This window comes from Chrysemys picta, chromosome 20 (assembly GCF_011386835.1).
Source record: "Chrysemys picta bellii isolate R12L10 chromosome 20, ASM1138683v2, whole genome shotgun sequence".
In the NCBI taxonomy this organism is placed as follows: domain Eukaryota; kingdom Metazoa; phylum Chordata; order Testudines; family Emydidae; genus Chrysemys; species Chrysemys picta.
The window spans coordinates 495,013-513,360 of NC_088810.1; the positions used below are offsets into that span (position 1 = coordinate 495,013).

Here is an 18,348-nt window from a genome sequence, read left to right on the forward strand (position 1 = left end):
ATAGTGAAAAGTGTAAGGTGATGCACTTGGGGATGACTAATAACAATTTTAGTTACAAGATGGGGACGCATTGGTTAGAAGTAACGGAAGAGGAGAAGGACCTAGGGGTCCTTGTGGACCGCAGGATGACTATGAGTCGACAATGTGACGTGGCTGTGAAAAAAGCCAATGCTGTCTTGGGATGCATTAGGCGAGGTATATCTAGTAGGGATAAGGAGGTCCTGCTTCCGTTGTATACGGCGCTGGTGAGACCTCATTTGGAGTACTGCGTGCAGTTCTGGTCTCCCATGTTTAAAAAAGATGAACTCAAACTGGAACGGGTGCAGAGAAGGGCCACTAGGATGATCAGAGGAATGGAAAAGCTGTCGTACGAAAGGAGACTAGAGGAGCTTGGGTTGTTTAGTCTGACAAAGCGAAGGCTGAGAGGGGATATGATTGCTCTCTTTAAATATATTAGAGGGATTAATACAAGGGAGGGAGAAGAATTATTCCAGCTTAGTACTAACGTGGATACCAGAACGAATGGATACAAACTGGCCGTGGGGAAGTTCAGACTTGAAATTAGACGAAGGTTTCTGACCGTCAGAGGGGTGAAATATTGGAACGGCCTACCGAGGGAAACGGTGGGGGTGACGGACCTGTCTGGTTTTAAGATAAAGTTAGATAAGTTTATGGAGGGAATGGTTTAATGGTAAAACATAGTAGTCAAGGAAAGCCAAGCAATGGTAGGTAAATAGTATAATGGCTAACAGGGGTCAGGCTAGAGACTCTTGCCTATATGCTCGGGGTTTTACTGATCGCCACATTTGGGGTCGGGAAGGAATTTTCCTCCAGGTCAGATTGGCTGAGCCTCTGGAGGTTTTTCGCCTTCCTCCGCAGCATGGGGCAGGGATCTCTAGCAGGAGGGTCTCTGCCGATTGAAGTCACTAAAAACAGGATTGGGGACTTCAACAGCAGAGTCCAGCGAAGGGGTAGGGACGGTTTTATGGCCTGCAGCATGCAGGGGGTCAGACCAGATGATCATAATGGTCCCTTCTGACCTTAAAGTCTATGAGTCTATGAGTCTATGAGATAACAGGGCACCGGAGTCCAGTGAGGGATGTGGGGGCCCAGCGGCAGTGGGACACCGGCCTGCAGAGAGCGCTCCAAGGCTGGAAACGAGCTAATTCCCAGGACACGAGCAGGAGGCGCCGCAGGGGTGAGTCCCGCGCGCATATACACGGATCTATCCCTCACCCCTTGCGGGAAATGAACAGCTTCACTTGTCCCTTTTGGCCAGGTCCCACCACCTGTTCCTGCACCTCCAGTAAACAAGCAGAAATGTCACTAACCCCTGGCAGAAATAGAGCCCCTTGCACAGCTGATGTGTGGCAATGCCAGCGTGGTTTAAATGCTCCCCTTCAGACTGTGCCTGTGTGCGCTCCTGGAAGCGGCCGGCGTTTCCCTCCGGCTCCTCGGCAGAGGCGCGGCCAGGCTGGTGCTGGGGGTGGGAGCAGCACCTGGGAGCCGGACAGGTTGGTCGCTTTCTGGAGGCCGAGGAGCTCAGCTCCCCATCGCCCCGACCCACAGATCCCCGGGAGGGGCGGGGAGCTGGCCTGGCCCTGCAGCCCCTGGCCTGCGGCTGGCACCGCTCAGCGAGCGCGGATGGAGCCCGACGGCCCCCCCCCAGCCCCTGCTCGGCCCCACGGCCCCAGGGGCAGCCACAACGGGCCGGCGACTCCCCGACATCCCGGGGTAACGCTCAGCAACGCCGGGAACCGCCGGACGCAGCTAGTGGAACCCTCCCGCCCCCCGGCCCCGCGTGTGTCCCTGCGCCCCCTGCTGGACGGGACGGGCCCTGATCTGTGTGTGGGGCGGGGTGGGGGAGTGGACACATGTGGCCCCACAGGCGTGTCGGGATCAGGCTGCCCAGCCCAGCTCCGGGTGTCTGTGCCCGGGGGCCTCATCCTGTGTGTCCTGTTCCCACCCCCTGCCCCCCCCCAGCCCCGGCCCATCCCGCCGGGGGGGGGGGTGGCTTTGGGTTCCAGCAATGTCCCAGGTGCCCGTCAGTCTGGGCTCTGCCCCCTGACACACAGGGGTCCCCCTGTGCCCCCCACAACCTAACAGAGGGTCTGTCTCTCTGTGCCCCCCCACTTCCCATGGGTGGCCTCCAGGGATGAGCCCCCCCCTTCACACAACCTCCACTGGGGGCAATATCTGGGGGGAGCTGGGGGGGGATTCCTGGAGGCAGGGGAGCCTTGTCCTCTTCCATGCCCCAGCCCCCCAGGGGACGATTTCTCCCCCATGTGCGCCTCCCCCCGCATCTGCCAGGGCCAGACCCCCCCCTCGAAGGAGCAGCGGGGGCGGGGCTGGAGTTCGCTATAGAGTCCGTCTGGAGTTCCCCTGAGGCTGCAGCGACCGGATTGCTACACCGCCCCCCCCCACCCCCCGTGTCTGGGCCGGGCAAGGGAGGTGCTTCGTGCCAGCTCCGCTCCCCCCACCTCCTACTTCCCCCAGCAGCGACAGGCGATGGGGCGAATCCCCCACAGACCGGGCGGCCCTTGGACGGGGATTCTCCTGGCAGGTCAGAGGGGAGAACGTGGGACCCAGGTGTCCGGGACACAAAGGCCTCCAATAGGAGCCCGTGTCAATGAAAGCCGAGGGGCTGCGGGTCGGGACTGAGGGGCACCGGCAGAGCTGGGTGAGGGGACCCCAGGGCTGGGGTAGCAGGAGGGGGGGTCTGACACTTCCCTCCCCAGACTGGTTCCATCCCAGGCTCCCCCGAGGCTGCGCCCCAAAGCCCTGGGGACCCCATAGAAGCCCCATTGTTCCCCCCAGCTTCTGCTTTGCATGGGGAGATTAGCAGGGATCAGCTGTTTGTGTCTCTGTCCCAGAGCACTGGGGTGGGGGGAGACACCCAGACCCCCCCCACTGAACTCCCTCCCCCAGATCTAGCAGGCGGAACCAGCCCCACGCAGAGACCCAGGGACCTGGCACCCCACGGGGGGAGGGGGGAGAAGGGAGAAGACCCCTCCCCCGCCCCAGAGGTTCCTTCCTCCAAAGCGAAGGGGAAGTGGGCGGACGAGGCTGGGAGGGGAAGTCTGAGGCCGGAGGGGCCCCATGGGGCTGCCCTGCCTGTGGGTCCGGACTCCAGGGTCCCGGCCCAGAGACGCCGCCCCTGGGTCGAGGCAGGTCCCGCTGCAGGAAAAGGCGCCGGGCGGCACCTGGCGAGGGGTCCCTTGCAGCTGAGAGGGTGGAGTGGGGGCAGGGGGGACCCAGGTGTCCGGGACACACAGGGCTGTAACAGGAGACAGTGCAAATGAAAGCAGAGGGGCTGCAGGTCGGGAGTGAGGGGCACCAGTTAGTATCAGTCTCTCTGGTCTCCCCCCACCCGCAGCCTCCGTCCTGGGCTCCTGCCTCCAGCCGGCGCCGGCCCAGACCCCAGTGACCATCACCCCGCCGAGCCCCGTGGTGGGAGGGGGCGTCAGCCTGGCCCCACCGCCACCGCCAGAGAACTTGGTGATCTGCAGCTGGTTCCGATCAGCGACCGTGACTGATGAAAAGAGCCGGATCCTCAGTTACAGTCCAGCTACAAGCCCCCCTCAGACCCCCGGCCCGGCCCACACGGGGCGGGAGACAGCGGGGCCGAGCTGCGCCCTGAACATCGCGGGGTTAACGCTCAGCGACACCGGGACCTACACGGTGCAGATACAGACCCCTGCTTTCCTCTCCATCCCAGTGACTCTGCGCGTCTATGGTAAGTGTCACCCCCAGGAGCTGGGCTGACCCTGGGCCCTGCCCTTCCCCTCCCCCCCCCCAGCGATGGGGCTTTGGGCGTCTCCCCCAGGGATGAGCCCTGCTGGTGAGGGGCTGTCAGGGGCCTGTGGGGGGGTTGGGCCCCCCAGGGTGGGGGTGTCCCCGGATCCCCAGGGTGTCTCTGACCCCTCCATGTTTCCCCAGAGCTGCAGGCTGCACAGTGCGGTGTGTACGACCAGCTGCGGAGATGAGGCCCCCCAGGGGCCCTGGTGCATGCTGGGAAGACCCCTGTATCACGGGGGGGGGGTCAGACCCACCTGTTCTTTTACACCCACTTTGCTCAGTTTTGGAGCCTACGGGGGAGGGGGGCTCATGATGTCACTGTGGGGCCCTTTGCACCAGGGCTCCCCAAATCCAGCCCCCCCCCGCTGTCTGCAGCGGGGGGGGGGAGCCGGGCACTGTTGGGGGGGTCACACTCACCAGTCCCTGAAGGTGAAACTGGACCCATAGCACCCAGCCAGGGGGGGGGCTGACCCTGGGGGGCTCAGTGGGGGGCACTGGGACCAGCTGGCATCCAGGAGCCGGAGGGCCGGAGCCAGAGCTGGGGGCTGGCACCTGCCCAGGGAGCTGGCGAATGCCCAGATCCCACGTGCGGGTAGTGACCAAGTCCCCCGGCGAGGCCCAGTGGGGGCAGCTCATGGCGGGGGGGAGGGAGGCTCTGCCTGTCAGCGTCTCCAGGGCATTGCTGGGCTCAGCTCTGGCTCCGGGACGGGTCGTCCCTCGCGCCCAGTGAGTGGCTGGGGCTGTCCCCTGACAACCGGACCCTCACAGTGCTGGGTGTCACCCGGGGCGACGCTGGCGCCTACCAGGGCGAGGTCGGGAACCCTGTCAGCACCAACCGCAGTAAGCCCAGCACCGTGACGCTGGCCTGTGAGTAACTGCAGCCCCGTCCCCCGGCCGCGCTGCCCCTGGCCCTGCCGGCATCACCCAGCCACAGAGATGCGGCTGCCTCTGGGGTGGGACATGGCACCTGTTTATACTTGGTCTTACTGGTGCCATCCCTCCCCCTGATCTCCTCCCACTGTGTGTAGATGGGCCAGACTCCGCCAGGATAGACCCCCCAGGACCCATCGGCCTGACCCTCGGGTCCCCTCTGACCCTGACGTGTGTCACCGAGTCCGTCCCAGCCCCGAGCTATCACTGGGTTCTCAATGGCACCGACACTAACGAGCAGCGGCGGCTCCAGGCAGCAGCGCTCCAAGCGCGTGCCTGGGGCGACAAGCCGCGGGGGGGCCCTGCCGGTCCCTGCGAGGGCGGCAGTCAGGGAGCTCTCGGCGGCTTGCCTGTGGGAGGTCCGCCAGTCCCGCAGCTTCAGCGGCAATTCGGCCGTGGATACACCGAAGCCGCGGGACCGGCAGACCTCCCGCAAGCAAGCTGCCGAACGCCGCCTGACTGCCGTGCTTGGGGCGGCAAAAAAACTAGAGCCGCCCCTGCTAACAAGACCGGGAGCAGCTTGACCATTAATAGCACAACCTTGGATCAGGTGGGCACGTACAAGTGCCAGGCTCACAACCCCTCACGGCTAGCACGGAGATCGAGGTGCCGGTGAGTAGCCGGGCACCACACCCCCCTCTGTCTGTCCAGCCTGTGCCCCACTCCGGATCTGTCCTGTCTCCAGCCGGGCTCCCTGTCTGCATGGGACGTCCACTGTCACTCTGTGCACCAACCCCGCGGGTCAGCACCGTTCCTGCACCCTGGGCTCTCCCTGGCTCTGGAGCCGGGTCTGGGGTCTTCAGCTCAGTTCTGGATTCACCCCTTGTCACGGAGTATTGGGGGACTCAGGGCCCTGCACCCCCGGCTTCCTGCGATTCACCATGACTCTCAGCCAGCCAGTAAAGCAGAAGGTTTATTTGGATGACAGGAATACAGTCCAAGACAGGTCTTGCATGCACAGACAACAGGACCCCCTCAGTTAAGTCCAGCTTGGGGTCCCCGGGCATTCCAGCCCGCCCCCCTTCGGGGGGGGGTCAGAGCCATCTCTGTCTCCCAGCCATCTCTCCAGCTCGCTACCAGCACTCTGCCTTCAGCGACCCCTCCCACAGCCTTTGTCCAGTTTCCCTGGCTCAGGAGTCACCTGGCCTCCAACCCCTTCCTGGGTTCTCATGTTACACACCCAGGAATGCGCCCCCGGGCAGATCCCATCCTCCAATGCAGACTATCCCAGCACACTCCCCTGTCAGCATTCACAGACCACAGTGAGAACAGGCCCAGTTCGTCACATCTCCCCCCTTCGAGACCGAACTGAGCAGGGTCACTTTAGCCAGTGACCCGGGGAAGTTCGAACCTACCCCCGTTCCCATGGATGCCCCCGCATCCCTCCCATTCCTTGGTGAGAATTACACCAGGCCCCTCCAGTTTCACGCCCCCCCTTAGGTTGGGGTGCTTGATGGCACTCGCAGTTCGCATGTGGGAAGGTTTATGCGGCCTGTGCCCTTTTCCCACCCCCCTACCTCTGGGGCTCCAACTGGGCTGTGGTCTTCTCCCAGCGCTCCAGTCTGGAGGTCTGTGCTTTGGGCTCTCTTGGTTCAGAGCCGCCCTTTTTACCTTGGCCACCCTCCGGAAAGGCTCCTCTATGCTGGGCAAGGGTCCTAAAGCTGTTTTCCCCTTGTCCCAGGCCTTCCTCCCCCTCTGACAGGGGTCACAGGATCCGCAGTACTGTCGGACAGTAACAAAGACCCCAGGCCAGTAAAAGCTCCGTAGCAGCCTCTGCTGGGTACGCCAGGTTCCCTGGTGCCCTGAGAGAGGAATGTCATGGGCCCGGCACAGCAGCTGGCGGCGATACTTCTGGGGTACCACCAGCTGCCTCCTGCTCCCCCCTGACTCCATTTTCCCTGGGGGAGCCCATTCTCGGTACAGGAACCCCTTCTCCCACAGGAACCTTTTCCGGCCACCTCGTCCCATGGTCTGTACCGCATTGAGGTCGGCCAGGTCCCTTATCTTCCGCAAGGAGGGATCTTTCTGCACCTCGGCCTGGAACTCAGCAGCTGGGACAGGGATGGCCACCTGCTCTTTCTCGCCCGCTGGGTCCGAAGCTGCAGCCTCCCTGAGCCGCGTCCCTGGGCGTTCCCTCCCCACCAGGTTAGGGTCCTGCGCCTCAGGCAAGGCACCCCCCCCAAGGCCAGGGCGCAGTGCCCCTCGCCGGCTCTGACCGCGGGTCACAACTAAGGCGGTCTGGGGGCTGCTTGGCCAGTCCTCTAGGTCCCCCCCCATCAACACCTCAGTGGGCAAATGGTGGTGCACTCCCACGTCCTTGGGGCCCTCCTTGGCCCCCCATTTCAGGTGTACCCTCGCTACGGGAACCTTGAATGGGGTCCCGCCCACCCCGGTCAGGGTCAGGAAGGTGTTGGGCACCACCCGATCTGGGGCCACCACCTCGGGCCGGGCCAGTGTCACCTCTGCGCCCGTGTCCCAGTAACCATAAACTTTCTTCCCATCCACCTCCAGGGGAACAAGGCACTCGCTCCGCAGGGACAGCCCCGCGCCAACCCTGTAAACGGAGAACTTTGAATCCGGAGCATCTGGCCCCCCAGAGAAGCTGGCCTGGGGCTCTCCTCCCTCCTTAGCAGGTGGTACTCTGCCAGCCCCCCTTTCCTGGGAATGCTGCCTCTCGCCGGGCTGGGTCTCTACCCAGTCAACCCTCTGTGGGTTCGGCCTGCTCAGTCTGTCCCTGAGCCTGGGGCACTGGGCCCGTATGTGGCCCTTTTGGCCACAGTGGTAGCAGCCCATGTCCCATGGGTCCCCTTGAGTGGGTCGGATGGTCCTGATGCCGGATGTTCCCCTCTGATGGGGTTTTTCTGTATTTTCCCACGGGGAGGTCCCATGGTGACTCTCTCTCTGCGTTGTGGTGGGATTGCTCCTTTGGGACTCCTCCCTTTTATCTCCTGACCGGCTCTTTACGAACTCATCGGCCAGCCGGCCTGCCTGTCGCGGGTTCTCTGGCTTTCTGTCCACCAACCACAGCCTCAGGTCAGATGGGCACCGCTCATACAGTTGCTCCAGTACCAGCAGTTTGACCAGGTCCTCCTTCGTCTGGGCCCCATCAGCCCACTTGCTGGCGTATCCTTCCATGCGGGCGGCTAGTTGCAGATATGAGATCTCAGGGGTTTTATCCTGACCCCGGAACCTTTCCCGGTACATCTCAGGAGTCAGCCCAAACTCTTGTAGCAGGGCCTTTTTGAATAGTTCGTAGTCCCCTTTCTCTGCCTCTTCCAGTTGGCGGTACAATGCCACGGATTTGGGGTCCAGTAAGGGGGTAAGGACCCGGAGTCTGTCCGCGGGATCAACCCGGTGCAGCTCGCAGGCCGTCTCAAAGGCCTCCAGGAAGTCATCCATGTCCTCCCCCTCCTTGTATGGGGCCATGATGCACTTATCAAAGCTCCGTGCAGTCCTGGGTCCCCCCTCACTCACCGCAGCCGGGGGTTCGCTGCCCTTCAATCTCGCCAGTTCCAGGTCATGCTGACGCTGTCTCTCATTCTCCTCCCGTTCATGCTGTCTCTGTCTCTCTTCACGCTGATGCTGTCTCTCTTTCTCCTCCCGTTCACGCTGATGCTGTCTCTCTTTCTCCTCCCGTTCATGCTGTCTCTGTTGTTCACGATCCTCCAGCTCTCTCAGTTTTAGCTCTTTCTCCCATTCCAGCCAATTCCGCTCCACGGATGCCGAACGTCGCCGGGGGGATCCCCTGCTGGACGGGAGGGTCACGGCGCCTTCGGTATTTGCTGGGCTCCTCCCCACCCTTCCCCTAGGCATAGGAAGGAGGGGTCTCGGGAAGCCCTCAGCAGCCGGCTGACCACTCCCAGCTGGGACAGACTCTGGTGCCTGCGCTGCATTTGCCAGGCTGCTTCCCTGAGACACAGGGATCAGTTCATTCGCGCGATCTTCCGCCTCCAGCCGGGCAATGAGCTGTTCTTTGGTGAGCCTCCCAATGCGCAGCCGCCTCTGCTTGCACAGCTCCACCAGGTCGCTCTTAAGCCGCTTGGCATACATCTTCCTGCTGGCCACTCACCGGCCTGTGTGCTCACAGCTCCCCACAGTTCCCAGGGGGCCCCCTAGTGTGCCAGCCCTTCTCGAGGTCACCACCTCTCTGCCAGGGTCGAGCTGCAGACTCCTCCGCCCCTGGGACCACTCGCTGCGATCCCCCCGGGGGACCCTGTTACTGCAAAAGTCCTTCTCGCTGGTCACACACTCCCAGGGGTAATAACCGTCTCTCTCCCACTCTTCAGCAGGCCTGGTCCCCGTCAATCCCCCTTCGTTTTACTGCTCCCCAGTCACTTACTGCAGGAAGTGCCGTCCACGGGGTGCAGTAGATCCCACCGCTGCCACCAGTTGTCACGGAGTATTGGGGGACTCAGGGCCCTGCACCCCCGGCTTCCTGCGATTCACCATGACTCTCAGCCAGCCAGTAAAGCAGAAGGTTTATTTGGATGACAGGAATACAGTCCAAGACAGGTCTTGCATGCACAGACAACAGGACCCCCTCAGTTAAGTCCAGCTTGGGGTCCCCGGGCATTCCAGCCCGCCCCCCTTCGGGGGGGGGTCAGAGCCATCTCTGTCTCCCAGCCATCTCTCCAGCTCGCTACCAGCACTCTGCCTTCAGCGACCCCTCCCACAGCCTTTGTCCAGTTTCCCTGGCTCAGGAGTCACCTGGCCTCCAACCCCTTCCTGGGTTCTCATGTTACACACCCAGGAATGCGCCCCCGGGCAGATCCCATCCTCCAATGCAGACTATCCCAGCACACTCCCCTGTCAGCATTCACAGACCACAGTGAGAACAGGCCCAGTTCGTCACACCCCTCGGGCTCTGTTCCCCAGGGGACGCTCCCGTCTGTCTGGATCAGACACTGCTCTATCACCTGTCACTGCCTGCGCCAATCCCGCTCCCCGTGCTGGGCGCTCTCGGCTAGTTCACTGTCAGTCCAGCCACATCCCCCTTCGCTCTGGTCCTGTCCAGGGCCCAGCTCCACCCCGTGGGCTCTGTCCTGTGGGGGCTGCTCCCAGCCATGCCGCAGCTGGGCCGGACGCCACCTGTCGCTTTCCAAGCGGTGCCCGACCCGTCCGATCAGTCCGAGTGCCCTGCTCTGTGCCCGTCTCTCCCTCCCAGCTCCGTCCTGTCTCTGCCCCCCGCCCCTCCGGGGCATCTGTCCCCTGTGGAACGCCCCACTGCAGCTCCGACAGCACATTCCTGTCCACCTGGTGCCTCCGGCTGGTTCCCACCTGGGCCGGGCATGTGGCCATGGCTCTGCCGGGGTTGGGGGGGGGTGTCGGTCTGTACCCACTATCAGCCTACGGGCTGGCTCCAGGCCCCCAGCCGTGCACCGGGTCTGTGTCCCCACCTGAGATCTGGGCGCTGCTGGCCCCGGCGCTGTCTCCTGGGGGTGGGTAGCGGGTGGGGCAGATTGGGTGGGGAGGGGGAGGCACCATCTCTCTGAGCCGCTGTTTCCTCCTTCACTTTCTTGATTCTCTCCTGGGACTTACTGGCTCCTTCCTGGTGCGCCTGCCCCCCAAGGCCCCCATGCTGCTCGGTGCCCCCCAGCAAGGGGTGCTGGAGAGTGAATTAGCCAGCGGGCAGGACAGGGAGCTCGGAGGGGGACAGGGTGATGGGGGGGGGCTGCCCTGAGGGAACAGACGGGAGGGGATGTTCCAAGCCCCCCGGGCGGGGGGGTTGTGTCACGGAGTGTGAGGGGACACAAGGTCCTGCCCCCCCCGGCTTCCTGCGATTCACCATGACTCTCAGACAGCCAGTAAAGCAGAAGGTTTATTTAGACGACAGGATCACAGTCCAAGACAGGTCTTGCAGGCACAGACAACAGGACCCCCCCACACTTAGGCGCATCTTGGGGTCTCAGGGCGCCCCAGCCCCCTTGGGAGGTCAGAGCCCCGTCTGCCTCCCAGCCATCTCTCCAGGTAGCTCCTCCAACTCTCCCTTCAGCGACCCCTCCCACAGCCTTTGTTCAGTTTCCCGGGCCAAGGTGTCACCTGGCCTCTAACCCCTTCCTGGGTTCTCATGTTACATGCTCAGGTATTCTCCCTCGGTCAGTCTCCCATCCCCCAATGCAGTCTATCCTAGCCACACTCCCCTGTCAGCATTCACAGACCACAGTAAGAACAGGCCCAGTTCGTCACACCTCTCCCCCCTTCGAGACCGAACTGAGCGGGGTCACTTTAGCCAGTGGAGTCCGGACTCCCCCTCCCCAGTCGGACTCTCGTGGGCCGTGGGGAGAACTCAGGGGGCCTGGGGCTGTGAGGCCCTTGCTGAGCTATGGGGCTGGGTAGGAATGGGGGGCAGTGCTAGGCTGGGGGGCTGCCCCCGTCACCCCACTGGGTCTCCCTGATCTCCCCGGGGTCAGTGAGAGCGGCTGTGGCTGACTGCCCATGATGCACCAGCGGGGTCACCCCCACCCCCGGCCTGGGTCTGGGATGGGCAGCTCCGTCCGGGTCGGGGGGTCGGCAAGGAACCGGCACACGGCTGTGCCCACGGGGCGTCCGGTGGCACCAAGAGACCTGTGGGGTCGCGACTGAGTCCGGCCTGAACTGTCATGGGATCGGCTTGAAAACCCTGCTGTCGGGCCGAAGCCTGGGAGCCGGAGCGTCGCTCTCCCTTTGAACCACAGCCGAGAGTCTCCCAAAAATCACAGGATTCCGAGAGCCAGAGCCTCAGGGAGGCACCCATAACTGTGAGACTCGACGCCGGGGAGACGGACCCTCTGCTGGACCCCAGAAGGCGACCGCCCGCCTCCGCAGCTCTGAGGGGCAAAGGGCGAAGGACCCTTCCCACGACACCGCAGGACCCTTCCCACAACCTCACATGGCAGCAACACCAGCACCCTTGCCCCAGTCCCGCAGGACAGCAGCCCCAATCCCGCATGGAGCAACACGGACACATGGTAACGCGCTCTCTGTTCCCTGCACAGAAATGCTGCCCAGGCCCACGGTGATGCCAAACCAAACCCTCGTGCTAGAGAACGGGACCTTCACCCTCACGTGTAACAGCTCCCCCAGTGCCGACACCGTGCTCTGGCTCCGGGATGAGGCGTCCCTTGCGCCCAGTGATCGACTGGGGCTGTCCCCTGACAACCGGACCCTCACGGTGCTGGGTGCCATCCGGGACGACGCCGGCGCCTACCAGTGCAAGGTCGGGAACCCCATCAGCACCAACCGCAGTGAGCTCAGCACCGTGACGGTGGCCTGTGAGTAACTGCAGCCCCGTCCCCCGGCCGCGCTGCCCCTGGCCCTGCCGGCATCACCCAGAGATGCAGCTGCCTCTGGGGTGGGAAACGGGCAGATTATACGGGGCCCCCTCACCTGGTGTTGAGGTTTGGTCCCTCTTGGGCATGATACAGGGGCTGTTTATATGGGGACTCTTCGCGCTGTGCTGAGTTACGACCCCCTGGGGCAGAGGGCTGCGGCTGGTTATACAGGGATCCCTCGCTGGTACCCCGCCTGATGCCCTCCCTCTCTGTGTAGATGGGCCGGACTCAGCCAAGATAGACCAGTCGGGATCCATTACCCTCGGGTCCCCTCTGACCCTGACGTGCGTCGCCGACTCCGTCCCAGCCCCGAGCTATTGCTGGGTTCTCAATGGCACCGACACTAAGGAGACCGGGAGCAGCTTGACCTTTAACCCCACGACCTGGGCTCAGCAGGGCACGTACGAGTGCCGGGTTCACAACCCCGGCACCTGCTGCACTGCCTCGGCGTCTGTCGCCGTGTGGGTGACAGGGACGGGTGAGTCCCCGGGATGGAGCAACGCGCTGCAGACACAGAGATCCCAGTGCTGGCACCAATGCCCCAGTGTGGCGCTAGGGGGTGCTGGGCTGCAGGGAGCCGGGTGGGGGGATTGTGGCTGAACGTCTGATCCAACCTCCCCCCGCATCTCTCCTCCAGACGCCTCTCCCCCAGCTCTCTCTGCCGGGGCCGTCGCCGGGATCGTCATCGGGTCACTGGTGGGGGCAGCACTGGTCGGAGTCGGGATCTATTTCCTCTGTGAGTAACAGCCCCTCCCCCCCTGGAGAGCCAGGACTTCTGGGTTCTATCCCTGGCTCTGGGAGGGGAGTGGGGTCTAGTGGTTAGAGCGGGGGGGCTGGGAGCCAGGACCCCAATTCCAGCATCTCTGCTGATTCCTCCCAGACACTCGCTGCCGGAACGAGACCCCCAAGGAGAACGGGGCACCCGTCCTGGTGTATGAGAACCTACCCCCTACATCCTGGGCAGGGCCAGTGGTGAGTGACAAGGGCTCAGACCCACCCCCTGCTAGTGCTCTGTGGGTGCCCCTCAGTCCTGACCTGCAGCCCCCAGCCAGTTTACCCTGTCCCCTTTGGGCGGGGGAGGGGGGCTTACTCAAACCCTGGGTCCCATTGACTGTCCCAGGGTCCCACCCCCACCCCCTGAGCTCAGCTGGGGGGTCTCTGGGGTCTGGTGCTAATGACTCCCTTGCCTCTGTCTCCCCCAGGCCCAGCCCGGGAACCCCCCTGACCCCAGCCCCACGTACCAGGTGAGCACCGGCCCCTTGCGCTGTATCCTCCCCTTGAGCGGGGTTTGGACCCAGTGGGGGAAGGGGGAGCTGCCCCCCCAACAAGCCCTATGGCTGGGAACGGGGCTGGTTATCACATCCCAGAGCTGGGGGGGGGCAGAGTGAGCCAGAGGGGGACCAGCTGGGAGCCCCAGGGCTGAAGGGAGGGGCTGGGGGGGGCCCAGCACTCGGGCTTTTGGGGCTCGGTGGGGGGATGGGCCCCTGGGGTGGGAGGGACTGTTGGGGGAAGTGGGGGGCTGAGCCCTACGGGACGGGGTTCCCAGCTCTACCCTGGGGCATCTCTGGCTGATTCGTCCCCGTTTCCCCCAGACGCTGCAGCCCCGACAGCTGGACGTGTACGAGGAGCTGAAAAAGTGACGCCCCCTCCTGCCCCCAGTGCATGGCACAGGGCACCGAGGGGTTCACAGGGCCCCCGGCTCTGACGTCTCCAGACCAGCCCCCAAAGGGGCTCGGAAGGTCCCTGCCCAGAGCCGGCAGCGCTGGGTGCAGTGACTGTGGTGAGCCGTGTGCCGGGGGCACGGCCGGAGCTGTGTCTGGCCTGGGTCCCAGCGGCTGGTTCCAGCCGGGCAGCGGGAGGCGCCAGGCCCGTCCCTGGCAGACAGGAGGCACCGGGCCGTTCTCTCTGTGCCCGGTTCTGGGGGCACTGGGTGGTGCCGAGCTCGCCAGGCGGCTGGTTCCACCCGGAGCCAGGCCCCAGCAACGTCTGCACCAGCCCCAGGGAAGCAGCCGGCAGGGAAAAGCGCCCAGTGCCGGGGTGGGGGGGCGTGTTTCTGAGGACAGACGCTGGCTTGGGGGGAGGTATCGTGGGGGGGCACCCAGGGTCCTGCCCCGAGGGGAGCAGCTGTCAGCGGGTTTGTTTCCTGCAGGGAGAGTTGGAGCCCGGCCGGCTGGGAGCCGGGGACAGCCGGATGCTGGGGGGGGGCTCTACCCCGCAGGAGCTGCCAGGAGCGGGTTCGGGATGTTGGGGTGCTGGGACGCGCGTTCCCAGTTTATTCTCCATCTCACCCTGTCACGGAGTCCCCGGGCGATGCTCTGGAACTGCTCCCCACAAAGCCAGTCAGGACTCTGGGGAGCCTCCTCTCCCTCGGAGCAGACTGTCTTCAGGGCAAGACGCTCACACGGCTTCACCTCCTGGGTCTCTCCTGGGAGCATTCAGCATCTGCCCCTCCGTGCGCGTCCCACAGCGAGTCCGCCCAGGCGGGGTCCTGGGGCAGCCAGAGGGTCCTGCACCCCCACTTCGCAGTCAGACGTGACTCTCAGCCAGCCGGGAACACAGAGGTTTATTAGATGACAGGGACACGGTCTAAAACAGAGCTTGTAGGTACAGAGAACGGGACCCCTCAGCTGGGTCCATTCTGGGGCCTAGTGAGCCAGACACCCCCGTCTGCCCTCACTCCTAGTCCCCAGCCAGCTCCAAACTGAAACCCCCTCCAGCCCCTCCTCCTCTTTCCCGGGCCAGAGGTCACCTGATCTCTTTGTTTTCCAACACCTTTAGCACCACCTTGCAGGGGGAATGGCCCCGGCCATTAATTGCCAGGAGACAGTGTCGGCCATTTATGTGGACTGGCCCTTTGCTCTGCAACAATCTCACCCCCTAGAGACTTAAGAAATGCATAGGGGAAACTGAGGCACCCACACAGTTTTCAGTGAAAACATTAAGAACAGTCCCACCCGTTGTCCCGTTAACTCCATAAGAACATAAGAGCGGCCAGACTGGGTCAGAGCAAAGGTCCATCTAGCCCAGTGTCCTGTCTTTGAAACGTGGCCAGTGCCAGGTGCCCCGATGGGAATGAACAGACCAGGGAACCATCCAGTGATCATCCCCTGTCGCCCATTCCCAGCTCCTGGCAAAGAGAGGTTACGGCACCATCCCTGCCCAGCCTGGCTAATGGCCATTGATGGACCGATCCTCCATGAACTGGACTGGTTCTTTTTTTAACCCTGTTCTAGTCTTGGCCTTCACAACCTCCTCTGGCAAGGAGTTCCACAGACTGACTGTGTGTTGAGTGAAGAAATACCTCCTTGTGTTTGTTTTAAACCTGCTGCCTGTTCATTTCATTTGCTGACCCCTAGTTCTTGTGTTATGAGGAGTAAATAACAGGAGCCCCCAGCGGCTCCTTCTCCCAGCTCTGGGCTCTGGCTGGTCCATACACTCAGCCTGGTTTTCTCTGTCAGGCTTGGCCGTGCCGGGGCTGAGCGGGGCGCTGGCTGGGGGGGGTCACTGCTCAGCTGGGGGTTCTGGGCCTTGGGGGGGAGCTGGGAACTCGGCCAGTGGCAGCACCAGGGGCTGGGCGCCCCAGGGGGATACTGGGCAATTGGGGGGGCCGATCACTGACTTGTTGAGGGCTGAGCAGGGGGTTGTGCTGCCTGTGGAGGGGGGTCAGGGGGGATCAGAGGGGAGCAAAGGCTCCACCCGCGAAGCAGCCAGACCGCGGGAGCCCCCGGCGCGATCCGGCCCCAGCAGGGCCAAGGGGACCCGGGTGCATCTGGCCCGGAGCCCGGCCGGGCTGGGCACTCGCTGCTGCCCCCTGCTGGCGAAGCGCGGCCCAGCCCCCCGCAGGGCTCAGCCGGACAGGGGCTGCCCCGGGAGGGAGCTCTCAGTCCTCCTCCTGGTGAGCCGGGGGGCGACCCCGCTGGGACAGGCCTGATTTGCACCCCTGGGCTGGGACCCTCTGGGCTTTGCCCTTCGCTGCAGCAGGACCCAGGGGCACTGGAGCCATATGGACAGTGGGGGGCTGAGAGCCATTGAACCGAACTGCAAACCCTGCGTATGATGGAAACCACGTCCGGCTGGGGGGGGGCGGCAGCCCCCTAGTTCCAGCACCCGCGCCAGGACCTGTCTCCATCCGGGGGGGGGGGTCTGTTCTGTGAGCCTGGACCCACAGACAGGGCAGCCCCACAGGGCCCCTCCTGGCTGAGACTGTCCCCTCCCAGCCGCACCCGCCCACTTCCCCTTCGGCTGCTAGGGAACAGTGTGTGTGTGTGTGTGCGGTCATGTGGGGGGGTGACTTCCCGGGGGTGTCTGTCACTGGGTCTCACGCTCCTTCATAGGCCCTCCACCCGCTCCTGTTCCTGCCGGTTACCCTTGGCCCCTCCCACCAGGTATTGCTGCCCGTTCTCCGCACCGCCCGCAGCTGGGAATTGGGGGTGGGGCAGAGCTGGGAGGTTGACCCATTGGCTGGATGTTCCCAAGTCACCAGAAACGAAAGTGTTAAGAGCACAGCCCTGTTGTCAATAGGGACCAGAGTTAACATCACAGAGCCAGGGATGGGGCAGCTGTTGGCTCTCCCAGAGCGATCGGCTCAGGCTCTCTGCAGACTCAGGCAGCGCTGGTCATATCTGGGTCACATTTTCAGGGTTTTTTGTGAGGCCTCCCAGCATGCACTGGGCTCCCAGCATGCACCAGGCTCTCGTTGGCCTGACTCTGGGTCTCTATTCGCGCTCCCACAGCTCCTGTCACAGCTGGGTGGACGCGTCCCAGGCTGGTGTTGGGCCCCGGTACTTGCCGAGTCGGAGCGCCCAGGACACACGCTCACGGCGCAGAAAGGGAAAAACGGGCTCTGGCCGGTACCGAGCGGCCGGGCTGCCCCCGCACCGTGCATGGCAGAGTAATCGCAGTCCTGGTGGTAACTTGCCCCCCTCTCCTGCGGTCCCAGACCCCACAGCTGCCCTGGGCCCCCCAATGGGGGCACACGGCCAGGGCTGCGCTGGGTTCCTGTGACAAACCCACGGCAACCGCTCTGGGGTCAGCCAGGGGCCTTCTGGGGAGAGACCTCGGGGACCCCCCCCACACACTGCTGTGGGATCCCAGCATCTCTCTCCTCCAGCCGCTTCCTTGGCCCTGGCTCAACCCGAAGGCTAAGGGGGTCCCCTCCCCCCCAGGCTGGATGCCAGCCTGTCCCAGAGCCCCCCCGGGTCTAGTGACCCCCCCAGGGCGGGGGGTGGTTAGTGAACTGAGCAAAGTGGCTGTAAAAGAGCAGGTGGGTCTGACACCCCCAGCAGAGACCCCCCCCACACGATACAGGGAACTTCCCAGCATGCACCAGGGCACTGGGGGGCCTCATCTCTGCAGCTGGTTGTACACGTCCCACTGTCCCGGCTGCAGCGTCTGGGGAAATGGGGAGGGGTCAGAGATGCCTCTTGGGAAGCTGGGGATACCCCCCAGGGGCCTCCCCCCAGCCCCAACAGCCCATCCCCCTGGGGCCCCTCTCCCCTCGGTACCCTATAGCCCCCCTGCCAACACGGGGCCCCCCTCCCTATCACACCCCCAGCTGGGAACCCTCATAGCCTCTCACCCAGCCTTGGGCCCCAGCCTTTCCCTTGAGGGGGTGATTCTGTCCCCACCCCCCATATTCCAGAGATGTGATAACCAGCCCCGTTCTCAGCCACAGGGCCTATATGGGGGGCAGCTCCCCTCTCCCCACATCAAGTTCGGACCCCCAGGCTGGCACCTACCTCATACGTGGGGCTGGTGTCGGGTGGGCTCCCGGGTGGGGTCTGGGGAAGAGAATGAGACAGGTGGGTCACTGGACACGAGAGACGCCCCCAGACGAGCCCGGGGGGAGGGGGGCTGATGAGCCCCAGGAGACTGGGACACTCCTGACCCCCACAGAGAGAGGGGAGAAGGGAGAGGGCTGCGGGTCGGGAGTGAGCCGCCAGCTCTGTGCCCCTGCTGCCTGGGTCCCGGCCACCAGTCCCGCTACTGCCTGGGGCTCCGCTGCCAGCCCTGGGTCCCACTCGGCCGCCGGCCCTGCATGTGGGGTCCCGGCTGCCAGCCCCACGCCTGGGGCTCCGCACCCCCCCAGCTGTGGCCCCAGCCTCCGCCACCTCACACCTGTCTGTGTCCCCCCCCGTCCCTGAGCCACGGCTCCTGACCCCAGCTCTAGGGGGCGGTGAGGGGCACGGACGGGGTAAGGGGGGGTACAGCTCAGCACCCCCACTCCAAAAACTGTTCCAGCACCACTGTGTCCTACCCAGGGGGGCTCCTGGGGTGACCCAGGGGGCTGCAGGCTCCGAGGGTCGGCCCC

General features: G+C 64.0%; 1 protein-coding gene across 1 annotated transcript in view; it reads left to right on the plus strand.

Moving 5' to 3' along the window:
• Positions 1–2,487: 2,487 nt before the first annotated feature.
• The window catches only part of LOC101946241 (hemicentin-2-like), a 94,020-nt gene continuing 78,159 nt past the window's right edge, over positions 2,488–18,348 (plus strand). Inside the window, exons 1-8 of the mRNA XM_065574632.1 lie at positions 2,488–2,563; positions 3,377–3,736; positions 11,703–11,978; positions 12,256–12,516; positions 12,676–12,774; positions 12,919–13,010; positions 13,241–13,282; positions 13,631–13,674. Coding sequence (XP_065430704.1) covers positions 2,509–2,563; positions 3,377–3,736; positions 11,703–11,978; positions 12,256–12,516; positions 12,676–12,774; positions 12,919–13,010; positions 13,241–13,282; positions 13,631–13,674 — 1,229 coding nt within the window. The 5' untranslated portion in view covers positions 2,488–2,508. The remainder of the gene's footprint in view (positions 2,564–3,376; positions 3,737–11,702; positions 11,979–12,255; positions 12,517–12,675; positions 12,775–12,918; positions 13,011–13,240; positions 13,283–13,630; positions 13,675–18,348) is intronic.